The sequence below is a fragment of the Saccopteryx leptura genome, chromosome 7, assembly GCF_036850995.1.
Source record: "Saccopteryx leptura isolate mSacLep1 chromosome 7, mSacLep1_pri_phased_curated, whole genome shotgun sequence".
Lineage (NCBI taxonomy): Eukaryota > Metazoa > Chordata > Mammalia > Chiroptera > Emballonuridae > Saccopteryx > Saccopteryx leptura.
The window spans coordinates 120357260-120384433 of record NC_089509.1 but is presented as its reverse complement, the minus strand read 5'-3'; the positions used below and the strand labels follow the sequence as shown (position 1 = coordinate 120384433).

Sequence of the window (27174 nt, the reverse complement as noted above, 5' to 3'; positions counted from 1 at the left end):
CCCTCACCTCAGAGCAGGGGGACCAGTGTCCTGAGGCCGGGCCTAGTGGTCCAGTCTGGGCTGGAACCCCACTGTGCCTGGCATCCCTCCCGAGTGGGGCCCCTGGCCCAGCCACCCTGCCTCCCCAAGGAGAGTCCTGCACGGTCCGCGGGTGAAACCACCAGCCCTGTCCTCGTGCCCCCAGGGTGCCGCTCTGTGCAGTCCCCGGGTTCCAACCAGAGGTCGGCCGCCAACACAGACCCGCGAGCCACTGAAGGGTCGTTTTATTTGGGCATCACAGCCCTGCAGATACTCAACAAAGCCTCTCGCCTCGGATTTGGAGTGCTGAGGCCAGGCAACCAGGGGCCTGGGGGCCCCAAGTGTGGAGCAGACGGCATGCCCCCCCACCCCAGAGGGAAGAAGGGGGCTTCACGGGGGAGCCACTGCAGGCACCGAGACTCCTGAGGCCTCCGGGACACCTGCAGAGCAGCGGCTGTGTGCCCGCCTCCCTCGGAGAGCCCTGGGTGCCCAGTGCCGGCGGCCCAGCACCTCCCCCTCCCTGGGCACGGAGCAGTCTGGGCCCACTCAGCCTCGGGGTGGCCGGGTGGCCACTGCTCACTCGTGGTTGTAGCTGGAGTACTTTGGCTTCTGCTGGCACGGTGACGCCACGATCACAGGCTGCTGGCACCTGTTCAGATGCTTCAGGGGCCCCTGGACCGCCGTGAACAGCGGCAAATACGTTCTCCCTGTTGGAGAAGGGAGGGCACAGGTGGGGCGGGCACCCGGCACAGGAAGCTCCCAGGCCCCAGACTGTCCCCGAGCTCCCAAGCCCTGCCCGCCCTTGGTCCCCGATACTCCCTGCCAGAGGCCAGGAGGCCACAGACGTCCTACCGCAGGCGGGCTCACGTGTGGGTGTGCACACACTCAGACACGCCTGTGCGCACACAGGTGCAAACCCCCAGGAAGGCTCTCTGCTCCCCTCCAGGTGGCAACACGCCTCCACCTGGGTAACCTCTGTCCAAGGATGATGTTTGCAATCCAAGCATTAGCTTGAGTCCAGGAGGGAGAGCCGGTTCCCCCCAATCCCTTGTCCCCAGTGAGTCGAGGGAAGGGGAGGACCAGGGGTCTGTCTCCCTGCTGGAAACCAGGATGGATGGCAAGTTGCATGTCAGGGCCACCAAAGCTTGGGACAGGGTCTAGGAGAGGTGAGGGCACCGGAGGATGGGATTGCAGCAGCCCCGCTGGCCCTACTCCTGCTCTGCACCGACAGACCTCTCCCCGAGGGACCCCTCAAGCCCAAAGTGGAACCTCGGATGAGCTAAAGGTTTCCACCACCTTTGAGTGGCCTGCAGCTGTGGAACAGGGACCTCCCAGCTTCCAGCATAAACCCACTCCCATACCCGACCTGGGGAAGCAGAGAAACGAGACCGCACGACCTGAAACCCACCGCGAGGACCAGGAACCAGAGTGCTGTCCGCACGTAGACAGGGAGGGGCGCTAGGGAGCCTCGAGTTGAAGAGGGCGGGGCACTCGGCGGAAGGGACCCCTTCCCTGCACGCACGTCGAGATGCTGGACAAAACCAAAGCATCTTACAAACTCGGCCGCTGCCTGAGGTCCACGGAGTAAATCCCACAGGGGGCCTGGGGGGCCTCAGTGAATGGGGGGGGGGTGTCAGATGCAGAAATACCCCCTCAGGCGCTGCAGGTGAGCGGAAAGGGTGGAGCAGGCATGGAGCTGATGTCCGTGTGGCCCGGGCACTGTGGAGGGACACTGGTCCTCCCTGCTGCTGGGACGGCACAGAAGAGCCGCCTCCGCTGGGCCTCGGCTGACAAGGGCAGAAGCAGGTGCCAGATGGAGCGCGGGGCTCACCCAGCACACGGTGGCGGCATTGAGCCCCTCGGGGGACGGCTAACACACCCGTGACAGGACCACAAATCACAGTTCCAGTCACAGGGGGAGAGAGCCCACCGGGATCCGGCCCCGGGCCTGAGAGGGGAGGGCAGCTGAGGGAACACCTGAGATCGAAACCACAGGGCGAAAACTAGTCTGTTTTTTTTTAAAGAAAAAAAAAAAGAAAGCTTAGCTGCAGCACCGAGTGGAGCTGAGGTGCAGACCTTCCCCACCCCACAGAACAGGAGCTGTAAGACCCTGGGGGGGCTGCAGAACAGGAGCTGTAAGACCCTGGGGGGGCTGCAGAACAGGAGCTGTGAGACCCTGGGGGGGCTCAGAACAGGAGCTGTAAGACCCTGGGGGGGGCACAGGAGCTGTGAGACCCTGGGGGGGCTGCAGAACAGGAGCTGTAAGACCCTGGGGGGGGGGCTCAGAACAGGAGCTGTAAGACCCTGGGGGGGCTGCAGAACAGGAGCTGTAAGACCCTGGGGGGGCTGCAGAACAGAAGCTGTAAGACCCTGGGGGGGCTGCAGAACAGGAGCTGTGAGACCCTGGGGGGGCTCAGAACAGGAGCTGTAAGACCCTGGGGGGGGCACAGGAGCTGTGAGACCCTGGGGGGGCTGCAGAACAGGAGCTGTGAGACCCTGGGGGGGGGGCTGCAGAACAGGAGCTGTAAGACCCTGGGGGGGCTCAGAACAGGAGCTGTAAGACCCAGGGGGGGGGCACAGGAGCTGTGAGACCCTGGGGGGGGCTGCAGAACAGGAGCTGTGAGACCCTGGGGGGGCTCAGAACAGGAGCTGTAAGACCCTGGGGGGGGCACAGGAGCTGTGAGACCCTGGGGGGGCTGCAGAACAGGAGCTGTGAGACCCTGGGGGGGGGCTGCAGAACAGGAGCTGTGAGACCCTGGGGGGGGGCTGCAGAACAGAAGCTGTAAGACCCTGGGGGGGGCTGCAGAACAGGATCTGTAAGACCCTGGGGGGGGGCACAGGAGCTGTAAGACCCTGGGGGGGCTGCAGAACAGGAGCTGTAAGACCCTGGGGGGGGCACAGGAGCTGTGAGACCCTGGGGGGGCTGCAGAACAGGAGGTGTAAGACCCTGGGGGGGCTGCAGAACAGGAGGTGTAAGACCCTGGGGGGGCTAAGAACAGGAGCTGTAAGACCCTGGGGGGGCTCAGAACAGGAGCTGTAAGACCCTGGGGGGGGGCTCAGAACAGGAGCTGTAAGACCCTGGGGGGGGCTGCAGAACAGGAGCTGTAAGACCCTGGGGGGGGGGGCTGCAGAACAGGAGCTGTAAGACCCTGGGGGGGGGGGCTGCAGAACAGGAGCTGTAAGACCCTGGGGGGGGGCTGCAGAACAGGAGTTGTAAGACCCTGGGGGGGGGGGCTGCAGAACAGGAGCTGTAAGACCCTGGGGGGGGGGCTGCAGAACAGGAGCTGTAAGATCCTGGGGGGGGGCTGCAGAATAGGAGCTGTAAGACCCTGGGGGGGGCTCAGAACAGGAGCTGTAAGACCCTGGGGGGGGGGGCTGCAGAACAGGAGCTGTAAGACCCTGGGGGGGGGGGCTGCAGAACAGGAGCTGTAAGACCCGGGGGGGGGGCTGCAGAACAGGAGCTGTAAGACCCTGGGGGGGGGGCTGCAGAACAGGAGCTGTAAGATCCTGGGGGGGGGCTGCAGAACAGGAGCTGTAAGACCCTGGGGGGGGGGGCTGCAGAACAGGAGCTGTAAGACCCTGGGGGGGGGGCTCAGAACAGGAGCTGTAAGACCCTGGGGGGGGCACAGGAGCTGTAAGACCCTGGGGGGGGCTGCAGAACAGGAGCTGTAAGACCCTGGGGGGGGGGCTGCAGAATAGGAGCTGTAAGACCCTGGGGGGGGGGCTGCAGAACAGGAGCTGTAAGACCCTGGGGGGGGGCTGCAGAACAGGAGCTGTAAGACCCTGGGGGGGGGCTCAGAACAGGAGCTGTAAGACCCTGGGGGGGGCTGCAGAACAGGAGCTGTAAGACCCTGGGGGGGGCTGCAGAACAGGAGCTGTAAGACCCTGGGGGGGCTCAGAACAGGAGCTGTAAGACCCTGGGGGGGGCTGCAGAACAGGAGCTGTAAGACCCTGGGGGGGCTCAGAACAGGAGCTGTAAGACCCTGGGGGGGGCTGCAGAACAGGAGCTGTAAGACCCTGGGGGGGCTGCAGAACAGGAGCTGTAAGACCCTGGGGGGGGGCTGCAGAACAGGAGCTGTAAGACCCTGGGGGGGGGGCTGCAGAACAGGAGCTGTAAGACCCTGGGGGGGGGCTGCAGAACAGGAGCTGTAAGACCCTGGGGGGGGGCTGCAGAACAGGAGCTGTAAGACCCTGGGGGGGGGGCTGCAGAACAGGAGCTGTAAGACCCTGGGGGGGGGGCTGCAGAACAGGAGCTGTAAGACCCTGGGGGGGGGGCTGCAGAACAGGAGCTGTAAGACCCTGGGGGGTGGGGCTGCAGAACAGGAGCTGTAAGACCCTGGGGGGGCTGCAGAATAGGAGCTGTAAGACCCTGGGGGGGGGGCTGCAGAACAGGAGCTGTAAGACCCTGGGGGGGGGGCTGCAGAACAGGAGCTGTGAGACCCTGGGGGGGGCTGCAGAACAGGAGCTGTAAGACCCTGGGGGGGGCTGCAGAATAGGAGCTGTAAGACCCTGGGGGGGGGGGCTGCAGAACAGGAGCTGTAAGACCCTGGGGGGGGGGCTGCAGAACAGGAGCTGTAAGACCCTGGGGGGGCCGCAGAACAGGAGCTGTAAGACCCTGGGGGGGGCTGCAGAACAGGAGCTGTAAGACCCTGGGGGGGCTCAGAACAGGAGCTGTAAGACCCTGGGGGGGGGGGGCTGCAGAACAGGAGCTGTAAGACCCTGGGGGGGCTGCAGAACAGGAGCTGTAAGACCCTGGGGGGGGCTCAGAACAGGAGCTGTAAGACCCTGGGGGGGGCTCAGAACAGGAGCTGTAAGAACGGGGGGGGGGGCCGCAGAACAGGAGCTGTAAGACCCTGGGGGGGAGGGCTGCAGAACAGGAGCTGTAAGAACAGGGGGGGCCCTCGTGGAGAGGAGAACCGGGCAGTGGCAGCCCCAGGGACAGAGCAGAGAAGTGGGGAGAAGAGAGCGCACACACACAAGGTGCCAGGCCGCGGGCGAGCCCCATGGAAAAGGAGAATATGGCCCCCACCGCGTGCTCTCAACCACACACACACTCCGGACGAATGAAGGACCGAGAACCTGGACAGTGATGCCTCAAAATGTGGGGACGGCCTGGCCTGTGGTGGCGCAGTGGATGAAGAATCGACCTGGAACGCTGAGGTCACCGGTTCAAAACCCTGGGCTTGCCCGATCAAGGCACATACAGGAGTTGATGCTTCCTGTTCCTCCCTCCCCCCTTCTATCTCTCTATCTAAATAGAATAAATAAAATCTAAAAAAAGAGTTTAAAAACAAATGTGGGGACGGCACAGACGACAGGCGGACGGAGCAGCTTCCCCAGGACACAGGACCACGGACCACAGAGGACACCAGGGGGCCCCACAGAGCCTGGGCAGTCTGGCCCGAGGAGGACCACAGAGGCGTGACCTGCAGGCCGCACGGCGCGCCAGAAGCTCCCACTCGCTACAACAAGAAGCTGTTCCGTAGAAGAAAACGGGCAAAGTCCCCCGTGGGTGATGCACGGATGGGAGTGTGCACACGGCCTACACGACACATGCTGCGTGCCGTCCGCGGCCAACACACACGTGAAAAACGCTTGCCTGCTGACGCGGCGTCTTCCAGGGGAAGAGGCGGGAGCACAGACGTGACGCGCAGGACGACAGGTGGGACCGGGTGCCGGTCCAGGTCGGGTCAGCCCAGCCTGGTGTGGACAGCGGTCCACCAGGGTGGTGAGCGGCCGGCGTCCCCGTGTTACCCTGTTGTTTAGTTTCCGACAGCGCACCAGGTCAGGCCCCGGTTGGACAGGGCCGTGAGGCCTGCGTGTTGGGGGCGGTCCCTCCGCGAACAGGAACACAAACCACAGGCGGCCTCCCCGGGCTCCCGGTCAGTGGAGAGCCGTGGGCAGAGGAGAGGCGGAGGGAGGGATGGCTGCTGTCCGGCTGCCCAGGCGCCCAGGGCGAGCAGGCGGGCTCTGCTCTGTGGGACGGCACCTGGTCTCCTGCCCTGCGGTTTCTGCGTGCCCCGACTGGCCCCCCTCGCCACCCGTTCCTCCAGCGGGCACAGAACGAGGCCACCCGTCCCTCCAGCGGGCACAGAACGGGGCCACCCGTCCCTCCAGAGGGCACGGAACGCAGGCTTCCGGGCGGAACCCTGATGCTGGACGACTCCAGACCGTCCGTCTCCTCCCCGGCGTTCCAGCCTGACACCGACACCTGCTCCCCGTGCCCCGGCCTCCTCCGCTGCCGTCCCTGTCCCCCACCCCCAGCTCCCTGGACCTCTGACCCCAGAGCTGCGCCCTGACCTTATTGGCCACCCCTCAGGGGTGGGACTCGGGGAGAGGTGGCCTCACTCTCCCCACCCGCCCGCCTCCCATCCATCTACACTGGACAGCGGTCCCGCCCTTCACGGTCTTTCTGAAGTCGCCAGCTGTCCTCCTGCAAGACTCCCACCTCCACGGTCCTACCTCTGTCCACCCCGCTCACTGCTCCCATGTGAGCCTCGTGGGGCTAGGCCAGGTGGCAGGACACCTCCTTCCCAGCCTCAGAGGACCCTGGGAGTCCAGGTGGGTGGACAAGAGGAGCCCAGAGGCAAGCAAAGGTGGGAAGGAGGGTCACAGGGGACGAGTGGGCCGGAGGACGAGTCAGAGGAAGGGCCGGCGAGGCAGGGAGTGGGGAGAGGCTGGGGGTCACTCTCAGCTCTCCCTCAGCAAACTGACGCCCACCCCCACTTAGACCCAGAGTGGCCTCTCCCTCGGCGCGTCCAGGTTCTCACGAGTCACCGGGTCTGCACCCCTTCTCTGCGACCTCACCCCCCACCGCCTCTTCTGCTCACAGCCTCCCCTGGTTCCCCCTGCACCCCGGCCCTGGGGGCCCCAGCACAGCAGGCTGGACCCTTCTCCCCAGAGACTAAGGCACTTTCACCGCTCACCAGCCTCCAGCAGGTGAGTAACAGCCCCAAGAAGGCCAGGTCCCCAAAGGCTCTGTGCGTGGAGCCCACACAGAAGAAGGGGCCTGCAGACTACTAAGGGTGGGGGCCTGGCGTGGGGCCTCCCTGGGCCAGCAGGGACCCCCCCCCCCTGCACAGGGACCATGTGGCCAAAGCTCCATGTTCACAGACATCCAAGCGGCCAGTGTGTGCTGTGACCAGGGAGACGGGTCAGGGGCCCCCCAGGGCAGCCATCCTTGGGCACGGCCGCACACTCAGCGAGCAGAAGCAGGCAGAGGGTCTCAGCAGCGTCACAGAACTTTCTAGAGGGAGCGGTTCTCAGCGGGAGCCCTGAGGACAGGGACTGGGGAGGCCCCCTTTCTCTCCGAGCATGTGGGCAGTGCTAGGCCTCCAAACCCTCTGGGTAGGAATGACTGGGTCTGTGAGGGGGAAAGATGACCACAGGGACAGCTACGACCCAGCTGTCCCCGAGTGCGGGAGCCAGGCCAGGCTCCCGCGGTACCAGGTCCTGCTTCAACCCGAGTCTCATGGACGGCACCGTGAGAGGGGACAGATGGCACGGAGCCCCCACTGCGGACCCACAGGGTGCTGGCACAGGGCTTGGGACAGAGCAGGGACCTGAAGCGCCATGGCGACCAGAAAGGACGCAGAGAGAATGCCGTTTCCGGGACATTCTGAAAACAGAGGCAACTTCCTCTCCTGAGAAGCAGGGTGGCCGGGGGAGGGGCAGTGGGGAGGGCCAGGGGCCGCGGGCCAAGCAGGTGCGGACACCTCAGCTCACGAGCAGGAACGCACAGGGTCACCCGGTCGGCAGAGCAGACAGGTCAGCGGGACCAGGTATCCAAGGAAGAAAGCTCAGGATTTAGGCCGGAATGACGGACGTTACCGTGACAACTGGAAGATGGAATGCCTGTCCTTTGAGACGTTGGTGGCTGTGAGCATTCCCCAGAAGTCACAGGGTGGCCTGCCACCTGCCACTGTCACCCAGCACCACACAGCGGCAGCCCGTGGGCCGGGGAAGGACAAAGAGCGAGCCACAGACGCAGAAACGGCTGGGACCCCGTGTCTGCCGAGCCCGGAGCCGACCACCAGACGCAGGACAGGGACGCGGCTGCCGTCACCAGGTCACTGGCAGTGTGACCCCGTGGGGGGTGCCGAGGACCCACTCTGCCTTCAGGGGCTGGCACTGTCCTTCCACAAACAGCCGGTCTCCCCTTAGGCTGGGGTTCCCGCAGGGTGGGGATCCTGTCACGCTGTCCTCTGTGGTCAGAGGGCAAGCTCACCACACAGGTGGACCCAGAAGGGAGAGGACGGGGCAGCATCCATCTGGGCACAGAAGGACAGGGCGCTCCAGGCAGGTGCGGGCACAGCCGGGCACAAGGGGCATCACGTGGCGGGTGGTGAAGGACCAGCCCGAGCAGCAAGGACGTCGGTGGGCCGGCCCGCGTGTGGACGCAGGAGCGGCAAGGACGTCGGTGGGCCGGCCCGCGTGTGGACGCAGGAGCGGCAAGGACGTCGGTGGGCCGGCCCGCGTGTGGACGCAGGAGCGGCAAGGACGTCGGTGGGCCGGCCCCCGTGTGGACGCAGGAGCAGCATGGGTGGCCTCTGCAGCACTGGCCCCCGGGGGGCGCAGGACAGAGTGGAATGCAGGGGTGGAGGCGGCGGGAGGTTCTGGAAGCTGAGTGGACTTCCCGAAGGGACTGGAGCTGAAGTGAGGAGGCGAGAGCCGTGGACGGCAATCCTACATGAGCAAAACTGTCAAACCCGAGCACAGCAACCCAACGGCTGCCCCGAAACCACCCTTGGAGCGTGCCCACCAGGTCTCCAACCCGACGAGATGGACCAGGTCCAGCCCATGTTGCGTCCAGCAGGACGCGTCTCATCCGAGTGAGTGTGGATGGCAGCGAGAGGGTCCCCAGCCCGTGGAGGTGGGTCCCGCGGGGACAGGGAAAAGCGGGAGACGGCCTGGGCCCCCAGAGCGCACCTGCAGTGACCGCCCCGCCCCCACTGCTGGGGACATGCTGGACATCACACCTCCCACGGAAATTAGTTCGAGGCTGCTGACAGAGTCACAGGCGAAACAAGAATGCAGGAAGATCGGTAGAAGCTAGACGCGTCCTGCGTGATGGCATCCGGGGTGGCTCCCCCCCACCCCGGGTTCCCCAGCAAACCAGACCCCAAAGGTCGGGGCGACGCAGTGACCACAGAACAGGAAATCCCCTGCAGGCCATCAGATGAGGAGGTCCCCCCACTGCGCCCCCAGCGGTGGGCAGGGTGCTGGGCCTCAGGGGACTCGTGCAAGTCGGAGCCACACCCCCAGATACCAGGGACCCGGGAGACAAGCGCCACGTCGTGGGTGTGGAGGGCACTCACGCCACCCGTGGTGAACGTCCACGGTTCCTCCCTCGGGAGCCCAAGAAGCCGTCCCCCTGAGCACGTGCAGGCCGGGGAGACCCCGCCACCCCCTTCTGGGAGCGCACGGGAAGGGGGAAGACTCCTAAGTGTGAAAAGTCAGCCTCTGTGACATCTGCCCGGGGCAGCATGGGCCCGGGCGTGGGCGGCCCGTTGACGCAGGAAGGACTGAGCGACGTGGACGCCATCGAGGCGGCACCGGAAGACGCCCACGAGGGGACAGGGCGCCGGCGACGTGGGCAGGCAGGTCGAGGCCACAGAGTGGACCGCTGTTTTCATTCAAGTCAGTGGGGACACGAGAAGGCACACAGGCACACGCGTGCTCTGTGCACAGATCGAGCCGGGAGAACGTGCTCGGGACTCTCACCCGAGGGCAGGAGGTCAGGGGGTCAGGGGGTCAGGGTCAGGGGTCAACTCTTCCTCTGGGCTGTTCTAACAGCAGCGACCCCGGCACGCAGCACAGAGTGTCGTCTGTGGGAAATGACAGCGCAGAGAAATAACACAAAGAAAGATGTCCGTGGCTTAGTTTAAAACACACAGACCCTGCCTCCATGTTCCAGTGCACGTGTGTGTGTGCACGCGTGTGTGTGTGCCTGTGAAGATGTGTGTGCACATGTGTGACTGTGTGTGTGCCTGTGAAGATGTGTGTGCACATGTGAGTGTGCCTGTGAAGATGTGTGTGCACATGTGAGTGTGTCTGTGAAGATGTGTGTGCACGTGTGTGTCTGTGAAGATGTGTGTGCACGTGTGTGTGTCTGTGAAGATGTGTGTGCACGTGTGTGTCTGTGAAGATGTGTGTGCACGTGTGTGTGTCTGTGAAGATGTGTGTGCACGTGTGTGTGTGAAGATGTGTGTGCACATGTGTGAGTGTGTGCCTGTGAAGATGTGTGTGCACATGTGAGTGTGTCTGTGAAGATGTGTGTGCACGTGTGTGAGCCTGTGAAGATGTGTGTGCATGTGTGTGAGCCTGTGAAGATGTGTGTGCACGTGTGTGTGTGTGAGCCTGTGAAGATGTGTGTGCACGTGTGTGAGTGTGTGTCTGTGAAGATGTGTGTGCACATGTGTGAGTGTGTGCCTGTGTGCCTGTGAAGATGTGTGCACATGTGTGTGTGCCTGTGAAGATGTGTGTGCACGTGTGTGTGTGTGAGCCTGTGAAGATGTGTGTGCACGTGTGTGTGTGTGCCTGTGAAGATGTGTGTGCACATGTGTGAGTGTGTGCCTGTGTGCCTGTGAAGATGTGTGCACATGTGTGTGTGCCTGTGAAGATGTGTGTGCACGTGTGTGTGTGTGAGCCTGTGAAGATGTGTGTGCACGTGTGTGTGTGTGCCTGTGAAGATGTGTGTGCACATGTGTGAGTGTGTGCCTGTGTGCCTGTGAAGATGTGTGTGTACGTGTGTGTGCCTGTGAAGATGTGTGTGCACATGTGAGTGTGTCTGTGAAGATGTGTGTGCACGTGTGAGTATCTGTGAAGATGTGTGTGCACGTGTGTGAGTGTGCGTGTGTCTGCGTGGACAGATGGGGCTGGAAGGACACACAGCGCTGTCGGCCGGGGGGCTCCCGGGTGTTGGGATAAACACTGTTCGTCGCTCCTGCCTTTGCCTGTGAACTTGGGTCCAGTCCACCAGGGCTCGTCCGGTGCTCTCCCTGCGGGCAGATGCCGCGGGAGCCACCACACTCCTCCTCGGGGCTTACGTCCCACCAGCCCCTCACCAGGGAGGCCCTCCCCTGCCGGGAGTCCACTCACCAAGGTCACGGGATGGGGCCAGGGGACAGAACCGCCAAGCTCCAGAGCGTGACAGGGTGCTTGTCCCCTCCGCCCGGAGGCTTCCGCACCCCCACAGGGGTGTCGCCGAGACAGGGAGCCCCGTCTTTGCTAAGAGCCCGAGGAAACCAGGCGACACCGTGGCTGCAGCAGGGAGCCAGCCTGGCGGCCCCCACACGCTCCGTCAGCGCCCCCCACCCGCCCCCACCACCCTGTCCCAGGGCAAGCCCCCTGCTTCCTTCCTGCCCCCCAGGTGAGTGCCTGAGGACAGGCCGCCCCTCCCTCACCACCGCCCACTTCCAGCCTCCCTCCAGGAAACGGGCCACTGCACACGCCCACCTCCCCATGGGGCGATCCTGGCTCAGGGATACCCCAGTCCCGACTTCACACCCTCGGACCCCCCCACTCCTGGCACACACAGACAACGCCCTGGGGCCACGGGAGGACCCTGAGTGAGGCACACTCCCCCGTCCTTCTGAGCAGGAGAGTGGAGGCTGGGGGCTCCTGGGAGGCCCCCACCCGTCCCCAGAGCACAGACACAGCTTCTGGCATAACCTCCGCTCCAGTCCTGACCCTCACCTGCCCGAAGAGGCCAGGCCTCCGCGGAGACGAGACCGACGCCCCTCGGGAGCTCTGGGCTTGCTGGTGTACGGCACAGCGGCACAGACGTGGAAAACACACCCAGTGGGGCCACTTTATTGCGAGGTCAGGAGGGGGACGTTGCCACAGCCCCACGGGCCCAGGCTTCCCGCAGCCCCAGGCGGACCCAGGCAGACCCAGGTGCCGGTGGGTGAGGCTCCCGGCATCGGTGTGGAGCGGGCTCCCTCACTGGGCTCCTTCCGCCCGCACGCTCTCTTCCTCCAGGCAGGCCCCCGAGCTGGGAACTGGCAGAGAGGGGGGCCGTGAGGGGCCTGGGCACCTCCAGGAGGTGGAGACGCAGGCGGGCGCAGGAGCCCAGACCCAGAGCCAGCGTGCCCCTCCCGCCCACGCCACCCACCCGAACAGAGCGCCCGCGCCCTGTGTGCCCGGCTAGGCTCCCTGCGCAGCCCCAGTGGGTGGCGAGGGCCCTCGGGACCAGGAGCACAGGCAGCGTTCCCTCTGTGTGACGCGCAGGGGCTACAGTGAGGGTTGAGCAGGCTGGACTGCTCCTCAAAGAGGGGGCCTCCCAGGCCCCAGCCCCCCGGCCTGGGCCCGAACTGTGAGCAGGCCCAGCGTGCACCCCACTGTGGGGCTAATTGCTAACAGCCCCAATTTACAGACTGGGAAATGGAGGTGACAGCGAGGGAGGGACAGAGCCCAGGGAGGCTCGGATTCTGGGGCACAGCCTAGGGCAGGGTTACAGCCCACTGTGTGCAAGGACAGGCACCTCGCCACGCCCAGCCTGGCTCCCACTGCCCCGTGTGGGTCCCCTCTGGTCACCCCAGCAGGACGGGAGGGGGCCAGAGCACACATCGGCTAACCTCCATACTTCCAGACGCACCTGAGAGGGGGGTCAGGGGGGGACCTTCCGTAGCAGCTGCGAGGTCAAGTGACCGTGGTCCAGGGGAGCCCGTACCCACCAGGGAGCCCAGGTGTTTAGTGGAGTCCCCAGGCAGGCCCACCCGGGGAGCCATGGACACAGGGGGCATGGCGTCCACCACAGATGGAGAAAGGTCTCCCTGTCCCGCGGCAGGCCCATGGGGAACCTGTGGGCAGCGGCCCGGGTCGCAAGGGGACCAGGGAAGGCGGGGACCACGCCCAGCCACCCCGCCAGCCAGCGCCCGCGCCCTCGGCAGCGGCCGCCCCGCCAGCCAGCGCCCGCGCCCTCGGCAGCGGCCGCCCCGCCAGCCAGCGCCCGCGCCCTCGGCAGCGGCGTCCCGGGACTCACGGAGGGCCAGCAGGGAGCCGCAGTCCCGGCTGTGGGACTCGGCCCAGGCCTTGGTCTTGCAGCTCTTGCTGCAGGTCAGGATGCCGTAGCAGCGGCTGCAGGGCAGCAGACGGACCCCGACGGAGCGGCCGCACTGGTAGCAGAACTTGAAGAAGGGAAGCCTGGGGGGGGGGGCGTGGCCGTGAGGCGGAGCCCCCACCTGTGCCGCCCACCCACCCACCGGGCTGCGGGGCCGTCCCCGTGTCCTGGGCACGTGGACAGAGACCTCTAGTCCCATCCGGGGATGTCCACCTAGCACAGGGTCACTTGTTCAGCACAGAAAACAAGCACCGTGCCCAGGGTGCCGGCGAGGGTGCACTGTGGGGACCCCCACGTGCCACAGTGTGGGGTGGGGCACCCAGGGCCGTGGGTGAGCCTGGCTTCAGCAGGCTCCCCTGTCACCTCACCCCATCCTCGGGGTTCACCGGGCAGGAGCCGCCCAGGTGCCCTCGGGGACGACAAGGCACCGCCCGGTGCCCTCGGGGACGACAAGGCACCGCCCGGTGCCCTCGGGGATGACAAGGCACCGCCCGGGTGCCCGGGTGCCCTCGGGGATGACAAGGCACCGCCCGGGTGCCCTCGGGGACGACAAGGCACCGCCCGGTGCCCTCGGGGACGACAAGGCACCGCCCGGGTGCCCTCGGGGACAAGGCACCGCCCGGGTGCCCTCGGGGAGGACAAGGCACCGCCCGGGTGCCCTCGGGGAGGACAAGGCACCGCCCGGGTGCCCTCGGGGATGACAAGGCACCGCCCGGTGCCCTCGGGGATGACAAGGCACCGCCCGGGTGCCCTCGGGGACGACAAGGCACCGCCCGGGTGCCCTCGGGGACGACAAGGCACCGCCCGGGTGCCCTCGGGGAGGACAAGGCACCGCCCGGGTGCCCTCGGGGACGACAAGGCACCGCCCGGTGCCCTCGGGGACGACAAGGCACCGCCCGGTGCCCTCGGGGACGACAAGGCACCGCCCGGGTGCCCTCGGGGACGACAAGGCACCGCCCGGGTGCCCTCGGGGACGACAAGGCACCGCCCGGGTGCCCTCGGGGACAAGGCACCGCCCGGGTGCCCTCGGGGAGGACAAGGCACCGCCCGGGTGCCCTCGGGGAGGACAAGGCACCGCCCGGTGCCCTCGGGGATGACAAGGCACCGCCCGGTGCCCTGGGGGATGACAAGGCACCGCCCGGGTGCCCTCGGGGATGACAAGGCACCGCCCGGGTGCCCTCGGGGATGACAAGGCACATGGGTGCCCTGGGGGATGACAAGGGACCGCCCGGGTGCCCTCGGGGATGACAAGGCACATGGGTGCCCTGGGGGATGACAAGGGACCGCCCGGGTGCCCTCGGGGATGACAAGGGACATGGTGTGTAGAGACGATTCCAGGACAGCAGGAGGGGGCAGAGCTGTGACCTCAAGGGGGAGGCGCTGGGCGGGGGGCGGGGTGCAGGGTCCATGGGACAGCACACACCTGCCACGCGGCTGCTCCCCACCCCGACAAGGAGTGGCCCCCCGAGTGTGCCCTGCAGCCCCCGCCACTCCCCACCCCGGGGGCGCCCACGGCAAGCAGGGCCACGCCGGCCACTTACTGCTCCGCCTGCGAGTGCAGCCCCGTGGGCAGGCCGGACTCCTTTCTCTTCAGCCTGTGGCAGGGCATGAGCTCCGCTGAGCCCAGGGAAGACCGCGTCAGCCTCCTGACCCGCCTGGGGGCGCCGCCACGTCCCCTGGCAGAGGGAGAACGGGGCTGCCCCCTCCCCGCCCCCTGCAGTGAGCCCGCCCTGGCACCACAGGGAGGCAGGTGGGACCTTAAACCCTCGAGAGCCCACGACAGGTCCAGGGGCAGAGTGGGGTTTGGTCTGGAGGGGTTGGGGCACCCCCGGCCTCCAAGGAGGGGGCATCCCTCTGTTCCTGCATGCTGCCCACCTGGCTCAGCCCCCCGGCCACCCTGCCGCTGCTCCACCAACTGGCTCAGTGTCCCCCTCCCCCTCCGGCGCCCCTCTCCCCCCCCCGTGCCCCCCTCCCCACACCGCGTCCCCCTCCCCACTCAGCGCCCCCCCAGTGTCCCCTTCCCCCTCAGCGCCCCCTCCCCACACCGTGTCCCCCTCCCCCCTTCAGCGTCCCCCTCCCCCCCTCAGAGCCCCCCTCCCCACACCACTGAGAAGCACAGGCAGCACCAGGTCTCCCTGCCCCCACACACACACGCCCCTCTGGATCGGGGACCCCTCTCTGCTCTCTGGCCACTGCAGGGAGGTGCAGAGGGGCCCGGGGACCAGAGGGCAGAGAGTCCCTGCAACAACCTCGGAGCTGCCCCATGTCCTGCTGCGCCGTCCTATCCTTCAACAGCGCGTCATCCCACCATTCAGAGAGGCCACCTAACCCCGGCCCCCTCACCACCCCTCGGGCACAGGAGCCCCGCGAGGAAACGCCTGCTGGCCGGGCAGTGGAAGGTGGGGGCCCCCCCTCTTCGCTCTCCAGCAAGGTGGGCGAGATGCCACTGCAACGAAGCAGCAAGCTCCCTGTGGGCTGAGGGGTGTGTTCCGGATCTCCCTCCAGCCCACAGGCCCTCTCGCCGTGTCCGGTGACCCGGAAGCCTTTCCTGCCAGGCAGTGCCCCAAAACTCTGCTCTCTCGGATGGACAGGCTGTGTCACCTGCTGGTCACCGGTGACCCCGCCCGTGCCGAGAACCAAACCGCACCAGCACGGGCAGCGGCCACAGGGTCAGCCCCGGGGACGTGGTTTCACTAGCAAAGCACCAAGTGGGTCCCTCTTCCTCCCCCCTCCCCCCAGTGCCAGCCCGTCCACCCGGGCACCGGTTCTGCAGTGCACTGAAGTCACCCTCTCCTGTCCCCGGAGCCCACTCCCAGGGCTGGGGAGACCCTGGAACCCGGCTTTCATGGGGCAAGGGCCCCCTGCTGCCCACGCCTGCAGCGGCTCAGCTGGTGCTTCACCCCTCCTAGTGCTGTGCCCCCCACCCCATGGTTTCTGGGCAAGCAGGATGCTCCCAGACGGATTCCCACGGTGTGGCCTGGGGTGCATCCTGGGACTTTCCCTCAGTCTCTCCTGCGTGACCTCCTCGGAGGCAGGACACACAGGGCCGGGGGGCCAGGACACTGGGCAGTCACAGGACGGGGCTCTCTCATGTCCCTTCCTGCCCCCCCACGCCCCATGACCGGCAGGACGCATGCCTACGCCTGCCCGCGCCGCTCACCCCTCTTGCTCATGTACAGCACTTTCGGGTCCCACTGGCTCTCCGCGGCCAGGACGGCGCGGCGCAGCTGCAGACCCATGTGCTCCAGGAGCCGCTTCCGGGCCAGGAACGTCTCCCGCTCGGCAGGCATCAGTGTGTGGAAGGGGCTGTGGGCGATCCTGCGGTCCTGCCGATGCCACCGCTGGTCACTGGGGAGGGGGGCGCCCTGGGGGAGGGCGACCCCGCTCCCAGCCCCAGCCTGTCACCACAGGAGGGGAACGGGACGGGGCGGGGGGCGCACTGCTGCTCTCTGCGCTTACTGTGAGCACAAGCAGGGGGAGCACCCCGGGAGCGTGGCACGGGCAGCCACGCCTTCCCTTCCGGAAGGCCAGGGACGCTTTGGTCAGAGCACGAGGGACCTTTGGCCCAGCCTTGCCCAGAGGAGGCTGAAGGCCGGGCCCCACCCCTATCGCCAGCAGCAAGCCCAGACTCTCACCTGGAAGAATCTGAAGTACCCGTAGTCAACGGCCGTGCCCACAGCCACCTTGTCCCCCTGCGTGAGCACCACAGGCGCCAGGATGTCGGCCCCGTGATGGATCAGCAGGTCGATCTGCGGAGAACAGAGCTGCACTGAGGGCCTGTGCACAGCCCAGCCACCAGGCGGCAGGGTCCGGACCTGGCATGGCCAAGCACCCAACAGCCCCCCTGCCCAGGCTGCGATCAGGACACCCAAGGCTTCCGGGACGCCTCACCAACCCCCCACTTCCCTCCCCTCGCCTCCTCCGTGCAAAACTTAGCGTTCCTAACCGAGCCTGGTGCCCGGCTGGGGTTCCGAAGGGCTCGGAATGTTCCAGGGAACCCCGTCACACGAGGGAACAACAGAGGGGGGAGCACCAGATTCTCCGAAGAGCGCTGTTTAAATTCTAAACCTCTTAGAAAACGTGGGACCAACGCGCACGACCCTGAACTTGGCGGTGGTTGCTCGGCGATGACGTCAAAGGCACAGGCGACGAGAGGAAAAACTAGACAGGTGGATGTCGTGAAAATGAAACACTCTGGTGCGTCAGAGGGCGCGATCAAAGAGGAAAAACGCAACACAGATGTGAGAAAATGTGTTCCATCATCTCTGATAAGCGGTTCGTGTCTACAGAGAGAACTCTCAAAACTGAACAAACAACAACAAAAACCAGTTTTTAAAATGGGCCGAGGACTTGGATAGACATTTCTTCAAAAGCACACAAAGGGTCAGCAAGCCCCTGAAGAGACTTGCTCAAGATCACCAATAAAATGAAAATAAAGCCAAGCAACAAGCCCCCTCACTCCCACCAGGACAGCGCCATCCAGTCAGCCCGGACAAGAACCGGTGCCGACGAGGAGACAAGGGAACCCTCGTGCATTGTGGGTGGTGGGGACGCAGACTGGGGCAGCCCCTGGGGACAGTAGGACGAAGGTTCTTGAAAATATTAAAAACAGAGCTACCCATGATCCAGCAATCCCACTGCCGGGCAGATAACCAAATTGAAAATAGAGTCCAGAGGAGATATTTGCACCCTCGTGTTCACGGCAACATCCTCTAGAACAGTGTGCAGTGGAAGCAACCCAGGTGTCCACCAGTGGGCCAGTGAATGACCCAAGGTTGTCTATATTCACGGGGGAACGAGTCAGCCTCCAAACGGAAAGCTGTCTAACACCTGCTGCTACAGGGAGGGACCCAGAGGACCTGGCACTCAGCGAAAGGCGCAGTCACCACACACAAATACCGTGTGTGACTTCTCTTACGTGAGGTCCGGGGAGGAGGAGATTCAGAGGCAGAGAGGAGACGGGAGCCTGGGGCCAGGGGAGGGAAGTGGGTGCTCAACGGGGGCAGGGTGTCAGTTCTGCACAAGGAAAAGCGCTGTGAGGATGCACAAGGAAAAGTGCTGTGAGGATGCACAAGGAAAAGCGCTGTGAGGATGCACAAGGAAAAGTGCTGTGAGGATGGACGGTGGTGGTGGCAGAGCAGCGTGAATGGGCGTAACGCCACTGAGCCTGACGTTGGTAAGGTGGTCAGTTCTGTGCCTTTTACCACAATTCAAAAAAAAAAGAAATGTGCACAGTATAGCCTCATTTTAACAAAAACACACACACACAAAAAAAAAACCTTCCAGAAAGATCCTGATACCAATCCTGGCAGCTGCAGGTTGGAGGACCATCCCTTCCATGGTAAAGGAACGAAGTCGAGTGACCAGAGTGGACAGAAGCCCCACAGAACCAGACGAGGTCCGCCCGCTCAGACTGAATCTGCTGAGGCCAGAAGCAAGACCAAACAGGTTACACACAGAGCAGAAGAGAAGAGGAAAACGCCACGCTGTGCCGACAATATACGTCTCTCCCCAGGACAGGAGACTCTTAGGCTGACAGGAGTTGAGGTTGGAGGCCAACAGCTACAGGTCTACTGCTGACCAGACTCCTGAACCCTGATGGTGGCCAGGGATCCTAAGGGAAGGAATGCATATGCGTACTCTAGAGCAGGGGTCCCCAAACTACGGCCCGCGGGCCGCATGCGGCCCCCTGAGGCCATTTATCCGGCCCCGCCACACTTCCGGAAGGAGCACCTCTTTCATTGGTGGTCAGTGAGAGGAGCATAGTTCCCATTGAAATACTGGTCAGTCTATTGATTTAAATTTACTTGTTCTTTATTTTAAATATTGTATTTGTTCCCGTTTTGTTTTTTTACTTTAAAATAAGTTATGTGCAGTGTGCATAGGGATTTGTTCATAGTTTTTTTTTATAGTCCGGCCCTCCAACAGTCTGAGGGACAGTGAACTGGCCCCCTGTGTAAAAAGTTTGGGGATCCCTGCTCTAGAGATAACAAGAGCTGATCTGATTCTGCAGCGTTAACTGTTTTATAACCGGTTTATGATATACTGTGAATAAAAGTGTTTTAACTGTTACAAGTGTTGGAGGAGAATCGGATACATTATCTTGCGAGGACGTTTAATTAAACATGAACTGGAGTTGGGGATGAATGAGGGTGAGATCAATGTTCCAATCTCAGAGCGTCCACTTTGGTGCCCATTGCCAAGTGACCATCATGACCTTTGCTTCTCGGTGGGCAGAGGGTGGGGACAGCACCAGCAAGGACGGCTCCCGCCCTGCCTGGACACAGCACCCTGCACCCCCGCCCAGCAGGTCCCTTGATCAGGATCCCTGGCCGGTGTCCACCTGACATAGAAAAATCTAGAACACTGCAACCAGACCAAAACCTGTCTTTCCTGACACAAACCAGAGGACTTTTGTCCGGCCTATTGAGTGGCTTTGCTTCTTCACATATTTTAGACCCATAAGTTTTAAAGGGCAAGAAATTGTTCATTTGTTCTCAAGTATTTGGAGCCTCAAGGTTTGGAGAGCACAGAGCAAGATCCCATGAAGCTTCACCCTCTGGGAAGGAGGGCCAGAGGAAGGGACAGCCCCAGGCCCCTCGGCCCAGGGCCGCGCCCCTGCCCCCTGCATGCCCACCCGCCCCCTGCCCTTCCCCCACCCCCTGCATGCCCACCCGCCCCCTGCCCTTCCCCCACCCCCTGCATGCCCACCCCCTCACCAGGGCCGCGCCCCTGCCCCCCCACCCCCTGCATGCCCACCCGCCCCCTGCATGCCCACCCCCTCACCAGGGCCGCGCCCCTGCCCACCCACCCCCTGCATGCCCACCCCCTCACCAGGGCCAAGCCCCTGCCCACCCCCTCACCAGGGCCGCGCCCCTGCCCCCCCCACCCTGCATGCCCACCCCCTCACCAGGGCCAAGCCCCTGCCCACCCCCTCACCAGGGCCGCGCCCCTGCCCCCCCCACCCTGCATGCCCACCCCCTCACCAGGGCCGCGCCCCTGCCCCCCGCCCCCTGCATGCCCACCCCCTCACCAGGGCCGCACCCCTGCCCCCCCACCCCCTGCATGCCCACCCCCTCACCAGGGCCATCTTGCTGCTCAGGCTCCTCTGGGGCTCGTAGGCGATGTCACAGGCGACACACAGGGCACTTCCCAAGCCTCTGGTCAGGGGCAGGTTGGGGTCAGCTCCGTGGGACAGAAGCTCCTTCACAATCTGGACGCAGACAGTCTGGTCAGCGCCCACCAAGTCCCCTCCCGTCCGCTGGAGGAAGTCCCTGTAGCAAGGCCACTGCAGTGCTGAGTGCAGTGTTGACCACAGCTGGGGCTCGAGGGGGCCACCCCCTGGGTGGGCACTCTCCATGGCTCCCACCCACCGTCTCCCTTGCTGCCCAGCTCACAGAATGAGCAGGGGGGTGGGGCACATGGTTCTTTAGGGAGGGCTGCCACACTGCCCGGGCGCAGGGGACGGCACTGTCTGCACACTGTCCAGTCCTGTTGTCTGTCCCAGGGGCACCGCTGAGCCAGCACAGGGCCGGCTGCTCGTCCTGTCGGCCCTCATCCCTGGAATCAGTCTGCCTCTGCCCCGGGGCACCTGGGGCCCTATGACTGCCTGACCAGACATGAAGTGGGCCACATGTCCTTCATTCCCTGCTGTGTCCCCAACTGCTGGCCCAGGTGCCGCCCAGGGAACCAGGAGTAAAAGCAGCTGCACCAGGTACCAGACACGCTGGTGTGTGGCTCTCCTAAGGGCTCCGTCCTCGGAACGAGCTCTTTCCTGCTACGCCCCCCCCTGTAACGGCCCAGCAGGAGCAGATGCCCACACAGCTTGCTGAGGGCAGGAGGGAGGGGAGTCGGGCCTCTGCAGAAGCCCCTCCTGTGGCGACAATGCCTTCAGCTCCGCTGGGCCTCTGCTGAAATGCCCCCTCACCAGAGATGCCCTCCTGGCCGCCCTGCTCAGGTCGCCTACCTCCTTCATTCTCCACCTGCCATTAACCTTCATCTTCCTCCTAACACTCATCATGGCCTAAAAATGTCTCGCACACTGGATTACGGACTGTCTTCCCTGACTAGAATGTAACGCCCTGGAGAGCAGGGACGCTGTGTCACTTGTCACCGGATGCCTGAGACAGTGCCTGGCTGGTGTAGGGTAGATGCTCTGAAAGTAACAGTTAACTACAAGAAGGAACAGGTGGATGGAATACAGATGATGGATGGATGGATGGATGGATGGATGGATGGGTGGATGGTTGGATGGATGGAAGGAAGGAAGGAAGGAAGGAAGGAAGGAAGGAAGGAAGGAAGGAAGATGGGTTGATGATGGATGAAGAATGGATGAGTGAATAAGTGGGTTGATGAATGGATAGATGGGTGGACAGATGGTCAGATGTGTGCTTGAGTGAGTGGGTGAAGGAGTGAGTGAATAAATGTGTGGTGGGTAGGTGGATGGATGGATGGATGGATCGATGGTGAATGGAAGATGGATGAATGATGGATGGATGATGGATAGATGGATGGATGGATGGTGGATGGATGATGGATGTATGAGTGGGTAGGTGGATGGATGGATGGATGGATGGATGATGGATAAATGGTGGGTGGGTGGATGAATAGGTGAATGGATGGATGATGGATAGATGAATGGATGATAGATGAAGAGATGGATGTATGGATGATGGATAGATGAATGGGTGGATGGATGGATAGGTGAATGGATGGATGATGGATAGATGAATGGGTGGATGGATGAGTAGGTGGGTAAAGAGGTGGGTAGGTGGGTAGCTGGGTGGGTGGGTAAATGGGTGGGTAGATGGGTGGATGGATGGATGATGGATAAACACCCTTGGCGGCAGCAGGGGGTGGGACCCAGCCGATGTCCCTCTCCCGCAGCACTGAAGAAAGCATCCTGGGAGGGGCAGGGCTCTGATCCGTGCCCTGTGAGGGAGCATCCACCCAGCTGAACCCTCACCTCCCTGCTCACTTCTCTCCCTAAGGGGCGCCATCCCCACGGGAGGAGATCCACGCCCCTCACAACATGCTGCCTCTGGGCCACTGCCAACAGCAGCAGAGCCCGACCAGTGACCAGGAGGGGCCCTGGGGGAGAAGCAGCACAGGTGCCCCACCCGGGGTTCAGCACGTGCTCACCAGGTCATTCCCACTGACAATGGACAGGGAGAGCGGGGAGTGGCCACTCCACAGCAGGCTGGTGTTCGCTTGGTGGGAGAGGAGGAGCTGGACAATGTCCCTGGCACACTGGACAGGGAAAGGCGGAAGGACGGCAGGTTAGAGGCCCACGTCCCTGGAGCGCTCGGCGTGGACATGACTTCAGAGGCCCTGACATCCACTGCTGTTCCCCCACCCAGCACCTTGCCGGGCACAGAGAGCTCCGAGTTCTGGGTAGAAGAATGGTGGGTGGGCAGGTGGGTAGTTCGATCTTCAAACGGAGCTGTTTTCTAAACCTTCATCATTTCCGATGACAGCCAGGAAGGACAAGCGATGTGTGAGTTGATCGAGAACTTGTTGTCATAGGGAAGGGGAGAGGCAGGACCCTACCACTGTCGCAGCAGGCGTGAGGGAGAACGGCCGGGGAGACGGGAACTTCATCGGGGCTCGGGGTCCCTCAGGACACGGCGAGAGGAGGGAGCCCAGCCAGGCTGAGAGGGGGCATTCTGCACAGGGTCCCCCAGGACACGGCGAGAGGAGGGAGCCCAGCCAGACTGAGAGGGGACGTTCTGCACAGGGTCCCCCAGGACACCGCGAGAGGAGGGAGCCCAGCCAGACTGAGAGGGGACGTTCTGCACAGGGTCCCCCAGGACACGGCGAGAGGAGGGAGCCCAGCCAGACTGAGAGGGGACGTTCTGCACAGGGTCCCCCAGGACACGGCGAGAGGAGGGAGCCCAGCCAGACTGAGAGGGGACGTTCTGCACAGGGTCCCCCAGGACACGGTGAGAGGAGGGAGCCCAGCCAGACTGAGAGGGGACGTTCTGCACAGGGTCCCCCAGGACACCGCGAGAGGAGGGAGCCCAGCCAGGCTGAGAGGGAACGTTCTGCACAGGGTCCCCCAGGACACGGTGAGAGGAGGGAGCCCAGCCAGACTGAGAGGGGACGTTCTGCACAGGGTCCCCCAGGACACGGCGAGAGGAGGGAGCCCAGCCAGGCTGAGAGGGAACGTTCTGCACAGGGTCCCCCAGGACACGGCGAGAGGAGGGAGCCCAGCCAGGCTGAGAGGGGACGTTCTGCACAGGGTCCCCCAGGACACGGCGAGAGGAGGGAGCCCAGCCAGACTGAGAGGGGACGTTCTGCACAGGGTCCCCCAGGACACGGCGAGAGGAGGGAGCCCAGCCAGGCTGAGAGGGGGCGTTCTGCACAGGGTCCCCCAGGACACCGCGAGAGGAGGGAGCCCAGCCAGACTGAGAGGGGACGTTCTGCACAGGGTCCCCCAGGACACGGCGAGAGGAGGGAGCCCAGCCAGGCTGAGAGGGAACGTTCTGCACAGGGTCCCCCAGGACACGGCGAGAGGAGGGAGCCCAGCCAGACTGAGAGGGGACGTTCTGCACAGGGTCCCCCAGGACACAGCGAGAGGAGGAAGCCCAGCCAGACTGAGAGGGGACGTTCTGCACAGGGTCCCCCAGGACACGGCGAGAGGAGGGAGCCTAGCCGGGCTGAGAGGGAACGTCTGCGCAGGAAGGGCTATCACGCCTGCGCAGGAAGGGCCATCACGTCTGTGCAGGAAGGGCCATCACGTCTGCGCAGGAAGGGCTATCACACCCGCCCTGCCCTTCCCCCCTGGGGCACCGCGATTTCCCCTCCCGTTTCTCCCAGAAGAGCTCGTCGCAGGCTGGGGCAGCTGCCCTCCCCGCCCACTCCCCTGCCCCAGCCTCACTGGCCAGGCCAACACGGTGCCAGCTGACGTCCGCAGAGGGGCTCCCGGGAAAGCTTCCCAGGGGAATGCAGACGTGATGGCTGGACCGCGGCAGCCCTCGCCTCTCAGCCCTGGGAGTGCGCACTAGCCTCCCCTCCTCGACCTAATGATGATGTGGCTGCTACTTCTCTTAACTTCGCTGCCCCACAGCTTTTCCGAAGCTGAGATCGGTACAACAGACACAGGTGTGTGAGCTGCAAAGCGCTGTGTTCAAAGCCCGGGCCTCGCACTTGCTGGCTGGGGACCTGGCCAGCCCGCCTCTCGGAGCCCTGCTTGTCCCCGCGGCTAGCAAGGCCACAGGGCACCCTCAGCAGGATCCGGTCAGGGTGGAGCCCCGGACCCAAGGAGGCCCTCACAAGAGGGCTGCCCTGAAGCAGGGAGGCCTGGGGGTGCTGCCCACCTCCCCCGGCCGGCCTCGCCGGGCACCAGCCTCACACAGGTCCTCACAGTCTCGTGTCCAGGCGACACGCATGGCCATCACCCTGTGCAGCAGCAGACTGCCTGTGCCACACCCCCGGAGGCCGGAGGTCACTGTCATTCTATAGGAGGGGGAACTGAGGCTCAGTTTACCGTGTGTTTACAGCTTTCTGACCTGGGCTGCACTGGTCACTCTGACACAAAGCCAGTTACCCCCACACCCACTGCGGTCACTCGGCTTCCTCTTGCTGGGAATCAATGCCAACACCAAAGGAGGTGGTTCTGCAGAGCCTGAGGCCACTGCCCGGGCCCTGCAGGGTGTGAGCACTGCTGAGAACGGAGCCCTAGACCACTGCCCGGGGCCTGCAGGGTGTGCACACTGCTGAGAACGGAGCCCTAGACCACTGCCCGGGGCCTCAGAGTGTGAGCACTGCTGAGAACAGAGTCCTAGACCACTGCCCGGGGCCTGCAGGGTGTGCACACTGCTGAGAACGGAGCCCTAGACCACTGCCCGGGGCCTGCAGGGTGTGCACACTGCTGAGAACGGAGCCCTAGACCACTTCCCGGGCCCTACAGGGTGTGCACACTGCTGAGAACGGAGCCCTAGACCACAGCCCGGGCCCTGCAGGGTGTGCACACTGCTGAGAACGGAGCCCTAGACCACAGCCCGGGCCCTGCAGGGTGTGCACACTGCTGAGAACCGAGCCCTAGACCACTGCCCGGGCCCTGCAGGGTGTGCACACTGCTGAGAACCGAGCCCTAAACCACTGCCCGGGCCCTGCAGGGTGTGTGCACTGCTGAGAACAGAGTCCTAGACCACTGCCCGGGCCCTACAGGGTGTGCACACTGCTGAGAACGGAGCCCTAGACCACAGCCCGGGCCCTGCAGGGTGTGCACACTGCTGAGAACCGAGCCCTAGACCACTGCCCGGGCCCTGCAGGGTGTGCACACTGCTGAGAACAGAGTCCTAGACCACTGCCCGGGCCCTGCAGGGTGTGAGCACTGCTGAGAACGGAGCCCTAGACCACTGCCCGGGCCCTGCAGGGTGTGCACACTGCTGAGAACAGAGTCCTAGACCACTGCCTGGGCCCTGCAGGGTGTGTGCACTGCTGAGAACAGAGTCCTAGACCACTGCCCGGGCCCTACAGGGTGTGAGCACTGCTGAGAACAGAGCCCTAGACCACTGCCCGGGCCCTGCAGGGTGTGCACACTGCTGAGAACGGAGCCCTAGACCACTGCCCGGGCCCTGCAGGGTGTGAGCACTGCTGAGAACGGAGCCCTAGACCACTGCCCGGGCCCTGTGTGAGCACTGCTGAGAACGGAGCCCTAGACCACTGCCTGGGGCCTGCAGGGTGTGAACACTGCTGAGAACCGAGCCCTAGACCACTGCCCGGGGCCTGCAGGGTGTGAACACTGCTGAGAACCGAGCCCTAGACCACTGCCCGGGGCCTGCAGGGTGTGAGCACTGCTGAGAACGGAGCCCTAGACCACTGCCCGGGCCCTGCAGGGTGTGTGCACTGCTGAGAATGGAGCCCTAGACCACTGCCCGGGGCCTGCAGGGTGTGAGCACTGCTGAGAACAGAGCCCTAGACCACTGCCCGGGCCCTGCAGGGTGTGAACACTGCTGAGAACCGAGCCCTAGACCACTGCCCGGGGCCTGCAGGGTGTGAGCACTGCTGAGAACGGAGCCCTAGACCACTGCCCGGGCCCTGCAGGGTGTGTGCACTGCTGAGAATGGAGCCCTAGACCACTGCCCGGGGCCTGCAGGGTGTGAGCACTGCTGAGAATGGAGCCCTAGACCACTGCCCGGGCCCTGCAGGGTGTGAGCACTGCTGAGAACGGAGCCCTAGACCACTGCCCGGGCCCTGCAGGGTGTGCACACTGCTGAGAACGGAGCCCTAGACCACTGCCCGGGCCCTGCAGGGTGTGAGCACTGCTGAGAACGGAGCCCTAGACCACTGCCCGGGCCCTGCAGGGTGTGTGCACTGCTGAGAATGGAGCCCTAGACCACTGCCCGGGGCCTGCAGGGTGTGAGCACTGCTGAGAATGGAGCCCTAGACCACTGCCCGGGCCCTGCAGGGTGTGCACACTGCTGAGAACAGAGCCCTAGACCACTGCCCGGGGCCTGCAGGGTGTGAGCACTGCTGAGAACAGAGCCCTAGACCACTGCCCGGGCCCTGCAGGGTGTGAACACTGCTGAGAACGGAGCCCTAGACCACTGCCCGGGGCCTGCAGGGTGTGAGCACTGCTGAGAATGGAGCCCTAGACCACTGCCCGGGCCCTGCAGGGTGTGCACACTGCTGAGAACCAAGCTCGAGTGCCGTGAGGAGCACAGGACAGCCCCAGCCCAGGACAGCCACGCTCAGCGGTGTCTGAGCAGACCCCACATAGAGAAAGTGACGTCACACTGCAACCCAGGTGGACGCAGGCATGTGTGTGGTTGGGTGTCCCTGAAACACATTCCAAAACCACGCTTCCCCACGCGCGTCACAGGCAATGCCCTGGACATTCTCTACTGTGTTTTAACCTAGTAGACTCGATGTCACTGTGGGTGTGACCCATCCTGTCTGTTCTGAACCCACTCGGGCAGGATGGCCGGCGGCCGACACCCCAAGGGCTGTCCCCTAGCTGCCCCCCTAGCTGTCCCCCTAGCTGCCCCCCTAGCTGCCCCCCTTAGCTGCCCCCTTAGCTGCCCCCTTAGCTGTCCCCCTAGCTGCCCCCCTAGCTGTCCCCCTAGCTGCCCCCTTAGCTGTCCCCC

The 27174-nt window shown here is 64.2% G+C and overlaps 1 protein-coding gene across 2 annotated transcripts in view; it reads right to left on the bottom strand.

Moving 5' to 3' along the window:
* Positions 1–575: 575 nt before the first annotated feature.
* ANKMY1 (ankyrin repeat and MYND domain containing 1) overlaps positions 576–27174 on the bottom strand; it is a 46322-nt gene continuing 19723 nt past the window's right edge. The window contains exons 10-16 of one of the 2 annotated variants that reach the window (XM_066345710.1): positions 22223–22330; positions 20163–20294; positions 16717–16830; positions 16242–16407; positions 14623–14698; positions 13004–13164; positions 576–725 (exon numbers count right to left, since the gene is read on the bottom strand). In XM_066345710.1, coding sequence (XP_066201807.1) covers positions 595–725; positions 13004–13164; positions 14623–14698; positions 16242–16407; positions 16717–16830; positions 20163–20294; positions 22223–22330 — 888 coding nt within the window. In that variant the 3' untranslated portion in view covers positions 576–594. Of the gene's footprint in view, positions 726–11948; positions 12021–13003; positions 13165–14622; positions 14699–16241; positions 16408–16716; positions 16831–20162; positions 20295–22222; positions 22331–27174 lie in introns of those variants that run through there. The other variant, XM_066345711.1, reaches the window with a different exon arrangement.